The 19767-nt window shown below is 43.8% G+C and overlaps 1 protein-coding gene across 1 annotated transcript in view; it reads right to left on the reverse strand.

Moving 5' to 3' along the window:
- Positions 1 to 3481: 3481 nt before the first annotated feature.
- Positions 3482 to 19767, reverse strand: part of ABHD13 (abhydrolase domain containing 13) — a 92453-nt gene continuing 76167 nt past the window's right edge. Inside the window, exon 2 of the mRNA XM_086934164.1 lies at positions 3482 to 5735. Coding sequence (XP_086790290.1) covers positions 4686 to 5699 — 1014 coding nt within the window. The 5' untranslated portion in view covers positions 5700 to 5735 and the 3' untranslated portion in view covers positions 3482 to 4685. The remainder of the gene's footprint in view (positions 5736 to 19767) is intronic.

Here is a 19767-nt window from a genome sequence, read left to right on the forward strand (position 1 = left end):
GCCTGTACTTGGTTTCCATCCCAAATACAGAAAATGTCATCAATGTATCGAGCCCAGAGGACGACATGGTCATGGTATTGACTGATGTTCCGGACAACCTGCTCCTCCCACCAACCGAGGTATAGACTTGCAAAGCTGGGGGCGAAGCAGGTTCCCATTGCCGTCCCCTGGGTCTGTTTGTACAAAACTTTATTGAAAAGGAAAAAATTATTTTTCAGACAGATCGATATCATTTCCAGAATCATTTCTGTATGCAAGAGAAATGATAATGACCTTCCTTTAAGGAAATGTCTGCAAGCATCTACTCCTTAATTTTGTGGGATGCAAGCTACACACATCGATACTCACAAGCAAGTATCCTTGTTTCCACTCAATGTCCTTAATTTTGTTAAAAAAATCACTAGTATCTTTAACATATGCAGGCAGTCCTTGTACAAGGGGCTGAAGAAAGTGGTCTACATATTGAGACATATTTTCTAGGGAGCTGCTTTGAGATGACTTACGTCTCCCTGGTGGTACAGTGGCATTTTTGTGTATTTTGGGCAAGAGATATAAGATGGGGATTTTGGGATCTTTACAGTGCAAAAACAGTGCAAAAACAGGTATTCTCTGGTCCCGCCACCCAGTCAATTTCTCCATCACTTCCTTATTTGCTGCCTCATAATCACTCTTTGATACCACATTGTATTTAGTACAATCAGATAACTGATTTAGATATATATCCATCAATCAGGTGTCCTGGCTCCGAGATTGGGAAACTAGACAGTAAAAATTAATTAATTAGGAATCAGCTTCAAATCGTGTGCTCTCTGCTGAGGCGTGTTTTTTCTGTTTTTCCGAAGCAGTCTCCTGTCACGAGCAGGTGACGACTTCCCTTGCTGTATTTCATTCATTTCAAGTGAATCATGCTCTGTTTTGATAAGCCTGTCTTCAGTGGTAAGGAAGAGAGGCAAGCAAGCTTGTCTTGACATCTTGATGTTTTTATATTGCGGAGTGCCATTCGCTGCGCAGCCTCTATGCTTCCCCTTTGCGTTTTCCATGACAGTAGGCTCCTCCTACCATACTATGTTTTGAACGGAAGAGTAAGGGTGCATTATAAGCAGTACTGTATCAGTTATGATCAGCAAGAGATGCTGTGTGGCAGAGGTTTGTGGGGGGCTGTGTAACCCTGTTGATTTGGGCTCTACCATAATAAGCCGGGACACTGAGTAACCAGAATTAAAAAAGCCAATACACCTCGCAAGAGCTATTGCCGTTGTCAATGTCTTTTAGCCATGATGTATAGCAGCAGGGCTGCTGTTCAACATGTCTGAAATATGCACTATGGCGCTGCTATACAACATTGCTAAAAGACATTGACAAAGCCTATAGCTCTTGCATTGCTGAGAACTATTGCTTATGCTTAAATAGAGGTACTCTTTGAGTCTATGGACAACTGCTCTTTGAGGCCAGTCACTACATTCTTTCTTCTCGCTATTACCGCAGCTAGGAGGCCGAGCAAACTGCAAACTTTCACTCCTCTACCTCTGTTCTGCCTCATTTTGGACAAGTTTGTGCTACAGATTTGGGCTTCTCTTTTGCCAAAGATGGTTTCACACTTTCAAGCAGATCAGAGTATAACCCCTTCCGGTCTTCATGCCTCATCTGCATCCTAATAAGGGTAAGCAGTGGCTGCATTGCTTGAAACAGCAATAAGACCGGATCATTTACACTTGACAGACCCATGTAACACTATGTATGACTAGCTGTTCATGGGTATTTCAAGACACAAAAAGAGCATGGCAATTTAGAAGCAGGAGATTTCCTACTGGATAGCATTTGCCAAAAAGGAACGTAAAGGTGGCAGGGTGCATTCTACCAGCAAAAAAGTGACTTTTTCGTAGCATTGTCCAAAGGTGCTGCTGTTCTGGACATTTGTCAGGCTGCAAGATGGCTTTTGGACCACCTTAACTAGACACTAGTGCCTTAAATACTAACTCTGCAAAGATCATTTTGCCACATTCATAATGCAAGCTTGTTTTGGAATTTTTTTATTCAAATACCCAGTATCTGGTAATACTTCTAGGGTGCTTATACAAAAAGTAACTCATCTGCAGGTGAGAGCATCAATCTGAATTATAAGTTACTTACCTTCTATAATAATCATTGTGGTGGATACTCTTATCCATCTGCAGATTGTTCACTGCATACTCACCTCCCCATACTTAGAGGCCATGCAGATTATTTTGATAAGGCACAAAGATTATTTCTCATATTTGCACACTTTTGTTCTTTAATTAGGTCAGTCTGATTACCGCCTCAGAGGATATAAGTAAAAAAGTTGAGAACTTATGTCAGCCTGAAGTGTGGCGTTTTGTATGGCTCTGTTCATTAAGTCTGTGGAGGGACCAAGACAATGTAGCACCACCTGCTAGTGCTGTGAAATTCTTTCAAGTTTCTATACCCAGTCTGGCAGCTGCAGAACACTGCAATGTATTAGAAGAAGGTTTTGGAACTAAAACAATAAATAACTCAAAATGCACTACCCAGACCGCGTTGTTCAGAGAACAGCATAATCGTGGTGTTCTAAAAACAATGATTAGGCTATGAGGCATTAAATACCAGGAAAAAAACTCCACAGACAATAAAAGGCTGATTGGAGATTGTGAGGAAGAAAGGGTAGGAAAAGAGAGGAAGGTGTGGGATCAAATGTTATCTCTTAAATTTAATAAGAGATACTCGGATCATTAACTACTGCACCTATGGATATAAAATGGCTGCACCAGTCGGGTAACAAATCAGACAAAATGTATTGAGCTCGAGGTGAAACTCAACTATTTTGAAGGCAGGCCGGCCTAAACTTGAGGAAAACGTCAAATCAAAGTTACATGTAGGGCACTAGCAACATGGTGCACTTCCCTAACTATAGACCTGAACTATTTCTCTAAACTCACAAAAGGTGTTAAAGCTGGTAAGGTAAAAATAGAACAATAGACTGAATATTGCACATTTAGAAGAGAGGTGGCAAGCAAGACAGTGGGTGTCGGGGTAACGATATCCCAAGACAACCACTACAATCAGATTTGAAGCAGGTGAATAGTCTAATTTAATACTAAGTGGCAGACTCTATAACAGCGAAATATACGAGAAAACTCAGATGTTCACATACCTTGTTTTTAAGGCTTTGGTAAATATGGTCAGTCATACTGTCTGCACATTCTGTAAGCATTACCTATTTTGTTGGCTGTATACATTTAAAAGCTTTATTTCTGCTACTGTTGTGCACCGAGCAAATTGGGTATCTCTTGTGAAAATAGCTATTGCTTTGATAGATCCGAGGTCTCTTATCAATTTCAAAGTGAAATACATTTGAGGAGCCCCACCTTCGAGCATGTCCACTTAAAATGCATATCACTTTCTATAAATGTGTCTCATTTAATTTGAAAAGGTGTCCTAGATTTCTGTATTGTAAGGTTTACTGCTTTGCAAAAACCAGGAAAAAGAGAGTTAAAGGTTCGTCTTTATTTTAAACATTTTTCTAAATTGCTGGTATTGCGGGCTCATCTGTTCCTTATTTACACATATTGATAAGCAATTTGTGAATGTAGACATTTCACAGCTTTAGAGAGAGTTTGATTATCAGATCCCAGAATACATGCGATAAAGTAGTAAAACAGCAATGTAGAACAAGTTCGAAAGAACACACCTAAAACGTCCAGTTGGCAAATGGAGGAAGAAACGTATTTTGCTTAAACCGTTGTATGGCGAACATTTGGACAGAAGAGCAGTAATACCACGTTTAATCATTCGGCTCCTGTCCAACAACCCCCTTAAAAAGTTAGACAATATAAACAAGAAATAAAACAATGAAAGTTATTGACAGAAGTGAGCATCAGAAGCCCTTATTGCACAGGAAATGTGCTACCAACACTTTATCAGGACTCTTATGGTTACTGCACAAAATAAATTTTATGCAAATAAAAAATATCCCTCAAAGTTCTGCCATTTTGACATGCTACCCAAAAACTATTTCAACTAACTACATGCTGCTAATCGAATTTACAGTAGGCAAACTACTTTGCAGTGACCAGCTGGAAAACAATGTGCAGGTAAAAGTTTCGTTCAGATGAGCACTCATTGAACAATACTGACAGGCCCTTACAATTTAGCATTACAGTGGAATTTATCTCCTATAGGGAGCTATATAAACTTTAATTTGGTAGCACGCTGCAATGAACAAAATACTGCCATGCATATAATCTTTAAATATTTAACCACAGGAGAATTCTAACTTTGTGGGTATTTTTTGGCTTTCACCAACCGTTCAAACTTCCAAAGCTAAACAGATCCTATTGGACGATTACCTATTGCCTAATTGTCAACTCACATTAACAGGTGTTCCAATTTACCAGATTGCACTTCTTTGCAGATAACTTTTCAGACCAGACACCATCATTTGTGAAAACAACATCAAGGCCTACAGATATCAAAATCATGTATGGTAAAAATCAGAACAGTTGTGCACACGACCAACAAACTGCAGAAACAAACGTTTGGATTTTCAGCAGACATAATTTAAAACAGTTTGAAAACTTTCATTTCCTTTGACTGAAGAAAAAAAAAACAGTTTCAACATATAATTAATTTACTGTTTTCGAAAACTCAAAGCACAGTTATCAATGGAAAAAAAATAAGAACGCTAACATTTATATTATTGTTACATTTGATGATGTCTTTGCCATTTCCTCAGGACACTGGTTGCTTGTTACTTCCTTGATAAATTGTTCCAGAGCAGTGAAGTAGCCCTGGCACTGCCAAGTGTCATTGTGAGTTCCATCAGGGAATATTGCCAGCCTCTTAGTCCGAGATGGGGACAGTTCATAGAGCTGCTTCATCATTACTGGAGGAATTAGCTGGTCCGACAGTCCAGAAATGAAAAGGGAAGGCATTCTGCACTGCAAGATTTTTCGATATGACAAGAACTTATTTTTGTAGCACCATAAAGGAAGATATCTCATTGGAAAGAAAGAAAACAAGGTACTGGCCATGTGGGGGATGCTGAGGAAGGTATTCTCTATCATTACAGCAGCAATCCTGTGGGAGTTTCCAGAGGCTAGATGAACAGCCACAGCTCCACCCAAGGAACGTCCAAAAAGGATAATTTTTGTTTTGTCAATGTCTGGCCGAGTCATCATATAATCTAGCACAGCTTCAGCATCAAGGTAGAGTCCTTCTTCACTAGCTTCGCCATCACTTTTCCCATAACCTCTATAATCCACTAGAAGCAGATTAACTTTTAGGTTTACCAACATCAGCAAAGCATTTGGTAATCTATGCCCGATGTTTCCGGCGTTGCCATGAAAATATATAACAGTTGGAGTGTGACCCGGGTTGTCTCCAACATATCTTAACAGAAGAAGGTTGAGAATTATACCATCTTTAGTCTTAATGAAGATGTTTTCATGGGGTATACCAGTAGGCATAGGAACATAGAGGCGCGATGAAGAGGGCTGTTCAGGGAAATAGAGCAGCACATCTTGGAACTTGTACAGGATACCAGCAATAGATAGAAATATTAATAAAAGTAAAAGTATGCCTCCATACATATTAAATGTTAATATCAAAGGTAACAGAGACACCCGGCATAGAGCCCATGACCAGGAAGCTAACAAAAACAGCCATCGTTCAGCATATGCCCAAAACTTCCATGACTTTTCCATAGCGAAGGCCAGAATCAATTATTTTCCATCAGACACCTGGAAAAAGAAATAACAATAAAATCAGTCTCTACAACTTCACATCCACTAAAAGATCACATTAGCATCTCTATTTGCATCTTGAAAAGATGGTTCTCAATTAAAATTCTTTCTAACTTTACAACACAAGATTCAACAGAATGCCGTGGCTGTACCACAATTTGTGGTCTAATAGTGCAGGATTTCCTAATTTGAAAACATAGTTTTAACTAAAAACTTGCAGCAAGGATGACTGCCTGTTATCCTTAACCAGAAGCAAGTCTTATTGGGTGAGACTATGACATGAACAGACACCCTTTCCTTAAATGCTATATACATTTCACACTCCAACAGTCAAACCCCAGTCTTAGATCAGATTATTGATGTACTTAGAGCTAATTCTGACAAAAAGCCAGGACGGTGGCCATGCTTAAATTGGAGTGAGACAGCTTATTAGAGAGTGTGTGCTTGTACTAAAAACGTTATAGAAATAGCTTTCTAAAAGGAGGTTGCCACTAAATGTAAGCCCAACACAATACAAGTGACTGCATTCTTTAAAATAGTGAAACTTTTTAAAAACACTCCCAACAACTTAAAGCATGCCTATAAGGATACACAATTACAGTATGACATTATGATAAAAACATACACTAAATTCAAACACATTTACAAAGTTCCACAAGTCTAGAGTTTGAACAAATGAGTTAGTCCAGTCAATTACCAACACTAAATGGCATTTCATCATCTAAATTTCCCTACCTCACTAGTGTAGACTATTCAAACATTCACATTGCTTTATTTGCCTCTATGTTATTGGCTGAATATGCTTTTAAATACCAAGCTACGGCAATACCGACCTTCACTGACACTACTCTGAAAAGTAAATTAAGAGCTTCACAAACTATTCCTATTTGTTTTTTAAAAAACACTGGTTTCAGGAACCACTGAATATTCTCTAATTTGTTGGGTAAACAAGTATTTGAAGTACTCTCCTATGCATTCGTACCACAAATAAACAAATTGCCTTTTTTCTCATAGCGATGATAAACAAATGAATAATGTCAAGATCTGTCCTACATTTTTATACATTGCTAGAGTAGTATTTTCCATAGCATAAACTTTTTCTATTATATTGTCTGATAAACTACTCCATTTTAATCCAGGCCCCCCTCACTAGAGGCATAGGAGGTTGAATGTCATACGCGGGCGGCAGCATGTCTTTACATCACCCAGATATGACAAAAGTATACAAAAATTGGCTGCAGTTTAAATGAACTGCAGTGACACATGTCAGCACTAAGCGCGCCTTGTAAACTCGCAGAGTAAGCTGTGATTATATAAAAATACAGAACACTATAGAGAAATGCTTCAAATGTACTTCTTAGTTAAGTCATCAAAAAATCTGATTTCAAAATTAAATTAGATTAAAAAAAAAATAAACTAACTTGATATAACTGTACTCTTTCATTCCAGAGTCAAAACTAGCAGTGGCACACAGCAACCCCAGGCCTGAACACTCACTTTGAGGACATTAGCTTGTCTTTAGCTCATAAATGGCAGGTGGGTGTTAACTGCTGACCACTAAGCAGGGATCTGCTACCTGGAAGTGTGCAGAACAGTTGGCAAAACAAAGAGCAGCTTTTAGCACGGCTTCTTCTGACACCTCATACCAGAGATACCAGGCTTCTCGTATTTATTCCCAGTGCCCCTCCAGACATGCCACAGTCACAGTAAAGAAGAGAACAGTTTTGACCATGTCAGGTGTAAATTAAATACACCCTATTGGAAAGCCCCACATTAACCATCGAAATGCAGTTATTTTGGATTTGGTGTTATTATTTATTTACAAATATTTATTATTAGTCACACAAATCTTCTTCTGACAGTGTTCTGTTTAACAATTCACAAATTAGTATTGAATAATCAAATTTAAATTACAGTTGCAACATTATTCCAAAGCACCAAAAAAGAAATGAATAGTTTATAAAGAACTTAAAGACCTCGATGCGCTTTGATGAAACATTTAATGAAATGGCAAAGGCAACTGAATTATTGCTGCTATTGTATTAATAGACACATCCTGTTAACTTCAGATGTGTTTTTCCTACAATCCACTGAAAAAAATGCAAAAATGTATACACAATATTGATTTAAAGAGATTAATCACTTCTGTAGTGTTTATTCAAACATGTAATTGTACTTAACTAGAATGAAGTTAGGACACAATGACAAAAAGTATTTTTCTTACAGGTTGAATTTAACCTAGAGGTCTCTGAATCTACGCAAGACCACTGGGTATAACCGTGAGTTGTACCATTTGTTGCAATATTCCACAGGTTAGGGTGCGCCTTAGCGTGCACACACCGCCGTGGAATTTTTTTCTGGGTCCTGATGAATGCTTTGCTAATAGCACGTTTAAGCAGAAACATGTTGACCACTTCTTAAATATAAATTTGGATGCCACCAGCTACTTTATAGGACTGGTTTGCATCCACCTCACGTTTTTATTAGTATTTGGGCAGCCTTGAATAAAACATTGGATGGGCCAGTTCCAAACACATTTTAATCATCACTTTCATATTTCACAACCTATGCACATACGCATCTGAACATCCTACTCCGCTGTAAATCAGGCGTGGAAGCACACCAGGGAACCACTCAGCTTCTCAGGTGGAACCCTATGATGAAGCATGTCACCGACCAGGTCGGTGAGTGAGGGTTCTTTTTAATAAACACTTTTTGTGCCTTTTCTCTTTAATTGTTCAGAGCAATTATCCTTTAGTTGTCTCTTAGTCACTCTTTTGTTGTTTAGTACTAGTTTACAGGGGGTACAAGAATGCCTTTTTCCCTTTCTCTCTTGTTGTTTAAAGTAGTTTTTGAAGAAGCCACCGTAATAATCTTCGATGAAAAACAGCCTTTAATCAGTCAACATGTGTTTCGCGACTCCTGATGCTTTCTCAAGGCTGAAAAACCATTACAAGTAAAATAATTGTGAACATTCAATAGTGCATCAGTTCTAAACCCTTTTCAGTAATACAGAACTCGTTATGCATTTACAGTATTATATTTTTCCATGTCCCAATATGTATTATTTACCTCAGCAATTAAATATTACGCTTAGCCCTTCGATGCTCATGATGGAGCATTTCCGTCATGAGCATTGGTTGGGCTGTGCTTATGACGGAAGCGCTTCGTCATGAGCACAGCCCCTGGGGAAGCGCTGGTGCTCTTACCCTGGGGCATCGATCTTTCCTCCACATAGGGGGATTGAAGCAGAAGAGTTTCCGCTGCCACCCCGACCCCCCAAGCTTTCCCATGACATCAGCGCGCACAGCGCACGCTGACGTCATCAGGAAGCGCTGGACGCCTGGAAGCCATTTGCTTCCAGGCGTCCAGAGGAGCGAGGTGAGTTTTCTCTGCCCCTGTGGGGCGGGGTGGGGGGGTGAGGGGGGGCATTTGGGGACGCATTGAGGCATCGGGGGAGAGGAAAGAGTATTTCCTCTCCCATGATGTCTCAATGCAGAGCATTCCTGCTTCACGATTGCGCGCAGTGTCGCAATCGTGCAGCAGGAATGCCCCACTAGACACCAGGGATGTCCTTTTTTGTTAAACGGAAGCAACCCCTTGGGCAAGGGTCGCTTCCTGCGGGGGCGAATTATTTCAAAGATTTTTCTTCCCCCCATGGGGACAGATCGGACGTTTTTTGGGCCATTTCTGGACCCAGAGGGAGCAGAAAAGCCCACTAGCGCCAGGGATTATTTTAAAATTTAAATGGAAGTGACCCCCTAGGGCAAGGTTTGCTTCCAGGGGGCCAATTTGCTTGGTTTGGGAATTCTGCCCCCCCCCTCCCCAGGGGCAGATCACCCCGTTTTATTGGCCTTACCACCACTAGACACCAGGGAATTCATTTAAATTGTAATGGAAGTGAACACTTGGGCAAGGGTCATTTCCAGGGGACCATTGCTTTTGTAATTGGAATTCTGCCCCCCTGGGGACAGATCAGCATTTTTTTGAGGCCTTTCTGCCCCCAGGGGAGGCAGAAAACCCCACAAGACGCCATGGACTAATTTTAGAAATGAAATGGAAGTGACTCCTTGTGCAAGGGTTGCTTCCAGGGGGGGATATAGTTTGTGTATGCCATTTTGTTTGCCTTTCTGCCCCCGGGGGAGGGCCAGAATACCCCACTAGGAACCAGGGATTTTGTTTTGTGAGTAATGGAAACGACATTATTGCTTCCTGGTGACAGATCTGCCCCATTATTTGGCCTTTCTGCCCTAGGCGGGAGGCAGAAAACCCTACTAGGCACTAGGGATTTATTACTTTTGCAAAGGGGCAAATTTCTGTCTTCTGTTTTCTGCCCCACCTGGGGGACAGATTGGCCCGGCAGACAACCTCACCCAATCCCTTGGGCAAGATCACCCCCTATTTCTGGCCGATTGACCATTTGGGTAGTAACATAGAGTGTTATAATGTTAATTGTTTTGTTTTTTGTGAATTGCAATTGTAATGCTTTAGTTCTCCTTTTTTGTTTTAGTCTAAGGCTTTTCCTCTTTAGACTGTTCCAGGTTGCAGTTTCGTTAGTGGTGGTGCTGCTGTTTGTGTAGTTGCATGTGTTTGGTGAGAGACTTTTTTTTGTACAATGTAAATGAGTTACATTTCTCTGCATGGATGTGTTTTTGAAAATGGTGTAATAATAGCAGTATGTTTGGCTTCCATTTTTTGAGCGTCAAACATTTTTTACATTTGTGCTCGATGTGTATTTTGTTGCCTTGTGAGTAATTGGTTTTTTTTTTCTTTCTGGTGGGATATTGGTGGTTTTTGCTGTGTGTCTGCAGAGTAGGTGCTGGTGAGTGTAGCGGTCTCTTGTAAGTGAATTGTATTGTTTTCGAGTATATAGATCTTTGTGATAAAGGCACACATTTTTTTACTTACTTATTTTACACAGTGTAGGTTGTTGTGGATTTGTTTGTGTAGTCTCTTTTCTTAGTAAGGATAATGGCTAGCCGCAGGATTACTGCTCAGCAGGTAGTAGGTATGCTTTTTGAGTCTTCCTCTGACCATGGTTCAGAGACTGACTCTGCATCTGAGGCAGAGGAGGCAGGGGAAGATTCAGGCAGTGAGTTTCATCTCTACATGGAATCATCGGATGATGAAGCTACTCTCAGTGCGGATCAAGCTACTCTTAATGCGGATGAAGTGCCAGTGTTAGAGGAGGACATTGTGCCAATAGAGCGGCAAGAGGCATCTGGGCTGCAGCCTGGGACTGCAAGGCTTCCCGTTGGTATAGTGCGGCAAGAGGCATCTGGGCTGCAGCCTGGGGCTGCAAGGCTTCCCGTTGAAGGTGTGGACCTCTGCGTTGCCCCAGGCATGGTGCAGCCGGCATTGCCAGACTTTACATGTGTTCCAGGGTGCAGAGTGAATACTGAAAACTTTTTGCCAATAGATTTTTTTCGGTTGTTTATGGACGATGTATTTGTGGCAGAGATTGCAGAGCAGACTAATTGGTATGTCAAACAGTTTTTGAGGGACAACAGTGACAGCCTTAAGACCCATTCTAGAGCTATCCGGGTGGACTCCCACAGATCTGGAAGAGATGAAGAAGTTATTGGGTTTAACCATTTATATGTAAATAACTTCTACACTGGTGTGCGGTTGTTCAGGGAATAGACCAAAGTGGACACTGTTGCTTGTGGCACCTCCGGGCCCCTACCTCGAGGGACTCCAAGTTGCCCCACTGGGTTGTCCTGGTGTCTTTTCTCTGACCTTGCTCTTCTCTCTGCTGGTGGATCGACAGCGGATCTCCTGGCTCTCAAATTTGGCCAGGGCTCAGAGTACCCGCAGTGACCCACAGCAGATGGCTCCAGCCACTAACCCAGGTGTGAAAAAAAATGTAAATCCGTCTTCGTAAAACGCGAACTACTCAGCCTTATGGATCTTAAGGCCCTGGGGTCGTCGTACAAATTAAGTGAGTTATTGCCCAGTCACTGGTGCTGAGCTGAGCTGCCGCCGGAGCCGGTAGATCATGCCGCTGCTCTGGGTTCCACCACTGCCGGCACCACCTCCTCCTGGCCCTCTGCCGCTGCCCGCCAGGAGCTGCGTCTCAGCCCAAGATGGCCGGTCGGGCCCCGTCGCAGGCCACCCTCCAGAGGGGCCCATTTACGGTCTCATATCACCTCTGTGGCGTCCTCCAGCTCCAGCTGAGGCCCTTCTGGACTTGCTGTTTAGCGATCAGACCCCGGTCTGGGCCGGGAAATTGCTCTGCTTGCGACTGGCTTGTGCCCGGATCACCTTCTCGTCCTTCTGGCAGCAGATGTTTCGCCGGGGCCACCCTCGGTCTAATAGGGGCTCTCCCCTCCTTCCACTATGCTCCGCATGTATTATACTCCGCTTTGGTAAGTCTTTACGGGGGCCAGCGGGGAGGCCGCGCTGGAGAGACTGAGATACACGTCTCACACTGTCGCCATCTTGGCCACGCCCCATAGAAATTATTTAAGCTGTGGAGTCCACAGCTTCCAATAAGGAATCAGCGGGGGTCCCTGGATTCCATTAATGATTTGTTGGGGGTTCACAGAGTCAAAAGGTTAAGAACCGCTGCTCTACAGTGAGCCCATTCCATAAGACCTCCCTGAGATCACCAAAGTGATCTTCATGCACTGGCATGGGGGATTGTGCTTCATCGGCTGGGACAAGACACTCGCACAACAAACTATGCTCTTACATGGCCGACGCCTTTTCCACACAGGTCGTTAACTCGGCTTCTCCTAATGGCAAAAGATTGATGTTAAGACCTTGGGAGACGTCTGGATTGGGGAATGCCTGGCCACTTTAAAAATCTCCACTTTCACCTGCTCTGGACCCAATTTCCCGAATATTTGCAAATTTATCACCCATTTCCAGCCTTGAAATTGCACCAACTGCTTTACCTGAATACAGCCCCCTCAAAGCCAAGATCCTGATGCGAGACATTGGGAAACGTGGCATCTCTCAAATATACCTCACACTCTTTATCAATGCCCTGACTGTCTTGCCACCCTTAGAAGTGGGTCGGTTAGGTGGATCCCCTCGATAATATTGATTGGTGCGATGCCTCTGTAGCTCCCTGGGAACTTGTTTTATTCTCTTGCCTCCAGCTAATCTAATCAAATTACCTGCATGTGTCATATCTGACAAAATTCACCGTACTTCCACTTCCTTTCATATGGTCTGGCAATGCCCCAAAATTGCTGCCTACTTGTGCCAGATAAAGATGTTGTTTACTGGGTTCTTGACGGCCTGTTGATTTAACCCCCAACGTTGCACTAATGGATATCTTGGAGGGTACAGGGACATTGTATGGAAAAGGAAGCCTGCGGACGTGCCTGCTCTTTCCAATTGACGCAGTGTGTGGATTGGTGTGCCCAGCAGGAAAGAACCATTTATCATGCCAGAGAATTCCCCAGAAAAAGACATCAAGATTCGGAGTAAATGGTGGGCCTTCATCAGGACCAATATATAAGTGCTACTGCAACGATGTGAAAAAAATAAAATAATGAATAATAGAAATAATAAAAAAAAAAAGAACGTGAGCACCTGATATCCTAGGTGTCTGTTTCTTTCCTCCGAGTGCATGGCAGACATTCCACCTAGTCTTTACCCATCATACAGATCTCAGGGAGTGAGGTCCATAAGGAGTCCCAAATGATGAAGGGCGGTTTCGAGTGGTGACTGATGGGTATCCTTATCTTTGTAGGGATGTGTCAGGGTCAGATTAATTCTGATCTACAAAAAATGTTTTCTGAAATATTTTCTGATCTCAACTAAGTGTAGTTGCTCAGTTGCATCATAGGAGGTAAAAGGTTTGTCTTTTTTGACTCTAGACCCGTAGACATTTGTGTGTGATACATATATATCTATGGCCACGCAGGATCCGCGCATCCAAAGAGCACCCTGTTGTGCACAAGTTATATTCTAATTGGCTGTCAACACTCCAAATCAGGAAGTGTTGGCAGCCTAGGCACAATAAACCTATCAAATAAAACACGCAAAACTTGAAAATGGGGCAGGGTAGACACACCCTGACCCCCTAGGCCTGTTCAGGGGTCCCACAAGGACCCCCAATTAATATAATTTTTTTAAATTGGCAAAATCCGGGCAGGATGCGCGGATCCTGCCGATTAAAAAAAAAACGAAGTGCGGGCTCCCGTGCTTCAATGCTAATTAGCCCCTGGGGCCAAATCCCGGGGGCATGATAAAATAATATGTGCGGGGGGCCCAATCCCACCCCACACTGCCCCGGGGACCGCCAACCCTGGGACTTTAATATAATATAGGCAGGGGGCTCACGGCCCCCCTGCAACCCTGGGGACCGCCACCCCCCTGGGGCTTCTTTAAATTGGGTGGGGGCCTCTCAGGGCCCCCCATCCCCAGGGACGACCACCCCAGGGCTTTTTAAAATTTGGTGGGGGGCTCTCAGGCCCACCAGCCCCGGGGACCACCACCCCCGGGGCTTTAAAAAATAAATGGCGGGGGCTCACTGCCGCCCCAGAGACCGCCACCCCTCCGGGGCTTTATTTTTTTTAAGAATACCCTGTGTGGGGGGCCAAAGCCCCCCCGCCCCCCACACGCCCAGGGGACCGCCACCTCACCGGGGCACTACAAAATCAAATTGGGGGGTCCGCCCGGGGACCCCCCCGGGCTTTGTAAAATGTGTGAGGGGGCGCACGGCCCCCCTCCTGGAGCCAGGTCGAGACCCTGGGGACCCCCACCCCCCAGGGACTGCTCCTGCAGGCTGGGAGCCTCGCGACTCCCACCCTGTCATTGCAAACTGCTTTGCTATTTTCAAGAGAGAGCAGGAAATCTGCTATCTCTTCCAAATAGCAAAGCAGATAGCCTTTCCACATGGGAGCAGCATGTTAGCTACTCCCCATGTGGAAAAGCAATGCCGGCTCCCGAAGGACGCGGGAAGCCGGCTGGGACCGTGGCGGTGTTGGGGACTCCCGACCGGCCCACAACGGAGAGGGCCAGCCCCGGGGGATGGGGTCCCCGGGGCTATTAGTCGACATGCGGCCCCCTCCCCTACTTGGAAAAAAAATCAATAAATATTAAAAAAAACAAAGGCTGGCCCCGGGGGATGGGGTCAAAGGCAGCCCCTCTCCAAGAATTAATATTAAAAAATGGGGTTCCTAGGGCAGATTATGGCCTCAGGAAGGGGGCCTGCAGGCTCCTTCCAAATGTATACTTTTTTTTTTAGAAAAATTGGGACAGGACCTGGGGGATGGGTCCCCAGGGCCAATAAATTAGAAAAAGAAGGGGTGCCCCCCTTCTTAAAAAAAGAAAACAAAACGGGATCGCACCGAAGGCCACGCCCCCTCCTTGCAATAGTCTTCAAACGCCCCCCTGTCGCATTTGCAGAGGGGAAACAAATTCCCCTTGAATACTAGGGGTCCCTGCGGGCCAACTAGCCCACCAGGAACCTCCAGTATGCATCAGGGGGCTGCGTTGCATTGAGGTGTTCTGAGGCAACGACCCTTTTTACACCTCTCTGCAACACAGCTCTGTAGCGCTTATTGGAGGTAGCTGGTGGGCTAGTTGCACCCCAGGGACCCTCAGTATTCAAGGGGAGTTAATCCGCCAACTTAAAATTCGCCATGGGGTGATGAAGGGAGGGGGCTGGGCCTGAGTTCACATGTGTGCAAACACACCCTGTGGCACGGTTTAATTGGGGGAATTAATTCCTGGTCAATCCTCAGGGGCCCTGGTGGCCAACTAGCCCACCAAGTACCTTCAGTAAGCGCCACGGGCTGCATTGCAGAGTTTTGTAAAAAGGAGCGTGGCTTCTAGACACCTCTTTGCAATGCAGCCCCCTGGCGCATACTGGAGGTACCTGGTGGGCTTGTTGGCCCCCAGGGACCCACAAGATTGAGGAGGAATTAATTCTCTAACTTAAAACACGCCACAGGGTGTGTAAGCAGACATATCACCTCAGGCCACGCCCCCTTCCTTCACCACTGTGCAAACGGGCCCCGTGGCGTGCTTTAAGTTGGGGAATTTTTTTTTCAATACCGAGGGTCCCTGAGGGCCAAAATTGCCCAACAGGCATCTCCATTATGCGCCAGGGAGCAGCATTGCAGCCAGGTGTTCAGAGGCCACGCCACTTTTTACACCTCTCTGCAAAGCAGCTCTGCAGCGCTTATTGGAGGTACCTAGTGGGCTAGTTTGACCCTAGGGACCCTCAGGATTCATGGGGACCTAATCTCCCAACTTAGAACGCCCACACAGTGGTGAAGGGAGGTGACGTGTGCAAACACGCCCTGTGGCGCGTTTTAAGTTGGGGAAATAATTCCCCTTCAATCCCGATGGGGGCCAACTAGCCCATCAGATGCTTCCAGTAAGCGCCACTGCACTGTGTTGCAGAGAGGTGGTCTAGGCTGTGCCCCTTTTTACATCTCTCTGCTACGCTCTGTGGCGCTTACTGGATGTACCTAGTGGGCTAGTTGGACCCTGGGGACCCTCAGGATTGAAGGAGAATTTCCCCAACTTAAAAAGCGCCACAGGGCGTGTTTGCACAGTGGACCGAAGTAAAATCACCCGAACTACGAATACTGATTTAAAGGTAAGGAATCTACAGATAATGCGTTACCGAAGGTAAGTAACTTGTAAATGTAAATGTAAATGTGCATGTAATGTACTCTGTACATGTACACCCTACTCTGTACATGTACAGAGTAGGGTGTTGGCCTTAACTCTACTAACAACTCTTCCCAAACCAATGGGCATCAATTGGAGACTCTGATAAACACCATCTCCACTAAGACTCCTTCCTACAGTAACAGGTGTGCATACCAGAGTGTATTCCAAGATCACCTGTCTCAAAATCCCGCTAGAGTCTCACGAAATCATAACATTAAAAAAAACAAAAAAAAACTGCCTTCTATTCATCACAGTACTTATGTCTTACTTATGTCTCACACACTTCCTCTAGATAACAAGGGCCACAATATGCATTGAGAACTCACCTACTCCTTTTTACTATACGCGATCCTGTATGTGTCCTGCAAAATCTTTTCAAACAATATCCATTTATTTTCATCACAGCAGGTATGCCTTAGAGACCTCCCCTCCAAATCTAGGGGGACATATTGCCTTTCTGCTACCCCCTAATACAGCTTTTTTACTTCATTTCCACAGCGCATGTAATTTTTCACAGTAAACAGTAACTGCGGCCATTTAATTTTTTTACCTATAACAGCCAGCCAATCGCTCGCGAAACTTGCAGGAGCCTTCACACTCCTGCGACAGTGCAAAGGCTCACAGGAAAAACGGGCCGCTTGCCCAATCACAGGGCTCCATTTTATAATTTGAGCCCTCAAGGCACGCTCGTGAGAGTCTTGCAAGCACAACCGTCCACATATTTATATTATTTTGACCCATAACATCTGAAAGACTACTGAACTGATTTACACCAAATCACAAAAATTGCAATCTGCGGACCAAGATCCAGCTTCCTGCAAAATTTGGTGTGATTGTTCAGCAGTTTTTGCTGTAGCCTCGTCTAAAGAAGTCTATGGAAAATGAATGGGGACTTTGTGTTTTGGGTCCCCTCTTTTTTCCCACCCAGCTTGACAGATCACCCTAAACTTTCCAGGAAGGAGCTGAGGTGGGTTAACTTTTTTGGGAAAGTTTTGTGAAGATTCATCAAATGGGGCCAAAGTTATCAGGATAACCAAAAATTGTTACATCTATGGAAAAGCAGACCTAACTAGAACTACGTAGTGGCAATTGCCACTAGGTAATATACATATAATATGTATATGTTTCAAAAGGTATCATAATCAAGTGGCCACATCCACCAGGTGTGCGGGTGCTGCACCACGACCACGATGCCCCACCATCATGGCGTTATATCCAGATTTGATTTATTGCAGCAAAGAAACACCTGTTCTAACACATTTCAACTCCAACACGCCTTTGTCAACGTTACAAGCCCCACCACCATTAAAAATAAATGCAAAAACGTTGTAAAGACTGAAGAAATACTCCCATTAAGTGTTGTACCGATGTACCATTACTATCAACAACTTACATAAAGTTGGTGTACGGTTTGATAACCAGTGATAAATTACACACCATGATTCAAAAAATGTTCACACAAATTACAAAATAAAATGCAAAAAGAATTTCAAAATTTATGGACATAGACAACATACTTATGTTCAGATACAGTCCTATTTATTGTTCGAATTTACCCCTTAAGAGATGGGGCAGACAGTCATTATTTAACAGCAACAAATAACAATTAGGTAAAATGCAATAAGATATGCAGCAGTGTGCAAAATAATCCACAATTAGCCTCATTTCACAATTCTATCCAGACCATTACAGGTTTGGAACATTTATCTGCCAGGTTTCTAGAGAATTATACTCCTGGAAAAGAATATAGCCATTAATAAGTCCTTGATCCTGTACAAAGGACGGCTGCTGTTCATGCAGTGTATATCGAGCAAAAGAGCTTTTTATGGCATCAAGTTGTACATGCTGGGACTGATTCGCAAAGGGCCTGCACACTTGTGGCGGAGTCCCTGCAGTCATGGAGAAGTCTCCGCACTCAGAGGGAAATCTTTGCAATGAAAATTCTCAGTGCAGAGATTCACACCAAGGGCAGAGACTCCCCCACAACTGTGGGGCCTCCGTCACGAGTGCAGAGGATTTTTGTGAATAAGGCCTACTATGTAAGAGCTCTAATGGCCATGTCTACAGCTTGAGAGTGTACACAGTGAAGGAATCCGCTCTAAAGCCTATAGATTGCCCTTCCATGCTAGGAGTCACGGCAAAGATTGTATGGGAGCATATCCAGCCACTCCTTCAAAAAGGTTATCAGGGGTGTGGAATTAAAAAAAAAAATTACTTGTCCAAGGGGCAGAGTGTTACATAAATCTCCTTGTCCTGTAATGAAATCCACGTGTCCCTTTTACTACCTAAATCATTTAGATGAGACAGCACACTTGCTTTATTAATCATCAACAGCCCCTCTGCTTCTGCCCATCAGTTGTAAGCAACCACACAAATTTCCTTATAGCAACCTATAAGCTTCCACTTTCCTCTCACCATATACTAAACTGGTCCCCTTTCCTCTTAATTACAGCCCATAACCCTTCCACAGACTCATCATAGGCTCCATCACCCTTTCCTTCTGATCGTTCACAATGTACGCTTTATCTCCTTACCCATTTCTCTCAATACAGACTGAATAGGGTTTTAACTCCACTCTCTCATTGCCGGCCACACGTTCCATGCCCCTTCATCCACTACACACAATACAGGTTTCATGCTTAGTCCCTTTGCCTCCAGCGCACTACATATTCTATGCCCCTTTCTCCACAGGTTCCTTACCTCTTCCACTCCAATATCTTATTTCAACACCAGATCACTCTATTGTAGTTCTGTTAACTGCTTTAAAACCCTTGCGTCCACACTTTCACAACAATCAACCTGCATTTGTTAAGACTATTTGAGAGTTGTGCTTGGCTAACAAAGGCAGCCAGCAGTCGATACCTCTTCACCAAACCACCCCTCCCTGTACACCATGAGCCCTGCACTCTGCCCCTACAGCAACCACAGTACTACAGGCATACTATAAACAACACGTGTTGATTGAGGCACAAACCTAGATAGCCTTAATGTGACAAGTGCCGGGGTGACAAAATGTATATGACAAAAGATATATTTATGTCCACTAACATTGGCATCAACAAAATCTTAGGCAGAGGTGTGCATTATTCATTGAAACAGAGCAAGTAAATTCCTGCTGAAATAGGACGTTAGCTATCAGCAGGAACAAGCCAAGCATCATGGCTGGAGGCATACTCTAGTGACAAAACAACTAGGTGAAAGGAAGATGGAAAAGCAGTATAACTGTATTCTGGGGGGAAGAAAGCAGCGTAAGGGACAGGCCAATTGCAAAAAGAAGAACATGGAATGGTGAAGCAAGAATAAGTAAATACTGAACCAAACTGGGCAGCTGTTGAAGAGTGGCTATTCCAGCAACTTACTACCTGCATCAGTGAGGGCATGGCCA

The sequence above is a fragment of the Lissotriton vulgaris genome, chromosome 8 (assembly GCF_964263255.1).
Source record: "Lissotriton vulgaris chromosome 8, aLisVul1.2, whole genome shotgun sequence".
Taxonomy (NCBI): domain Eukaryota; kingdom Metazoa; phylum Chordata; class Amphibia; order Caudata; family Salamandridae; genus Lissotriton; species Lissotriton vulgaris.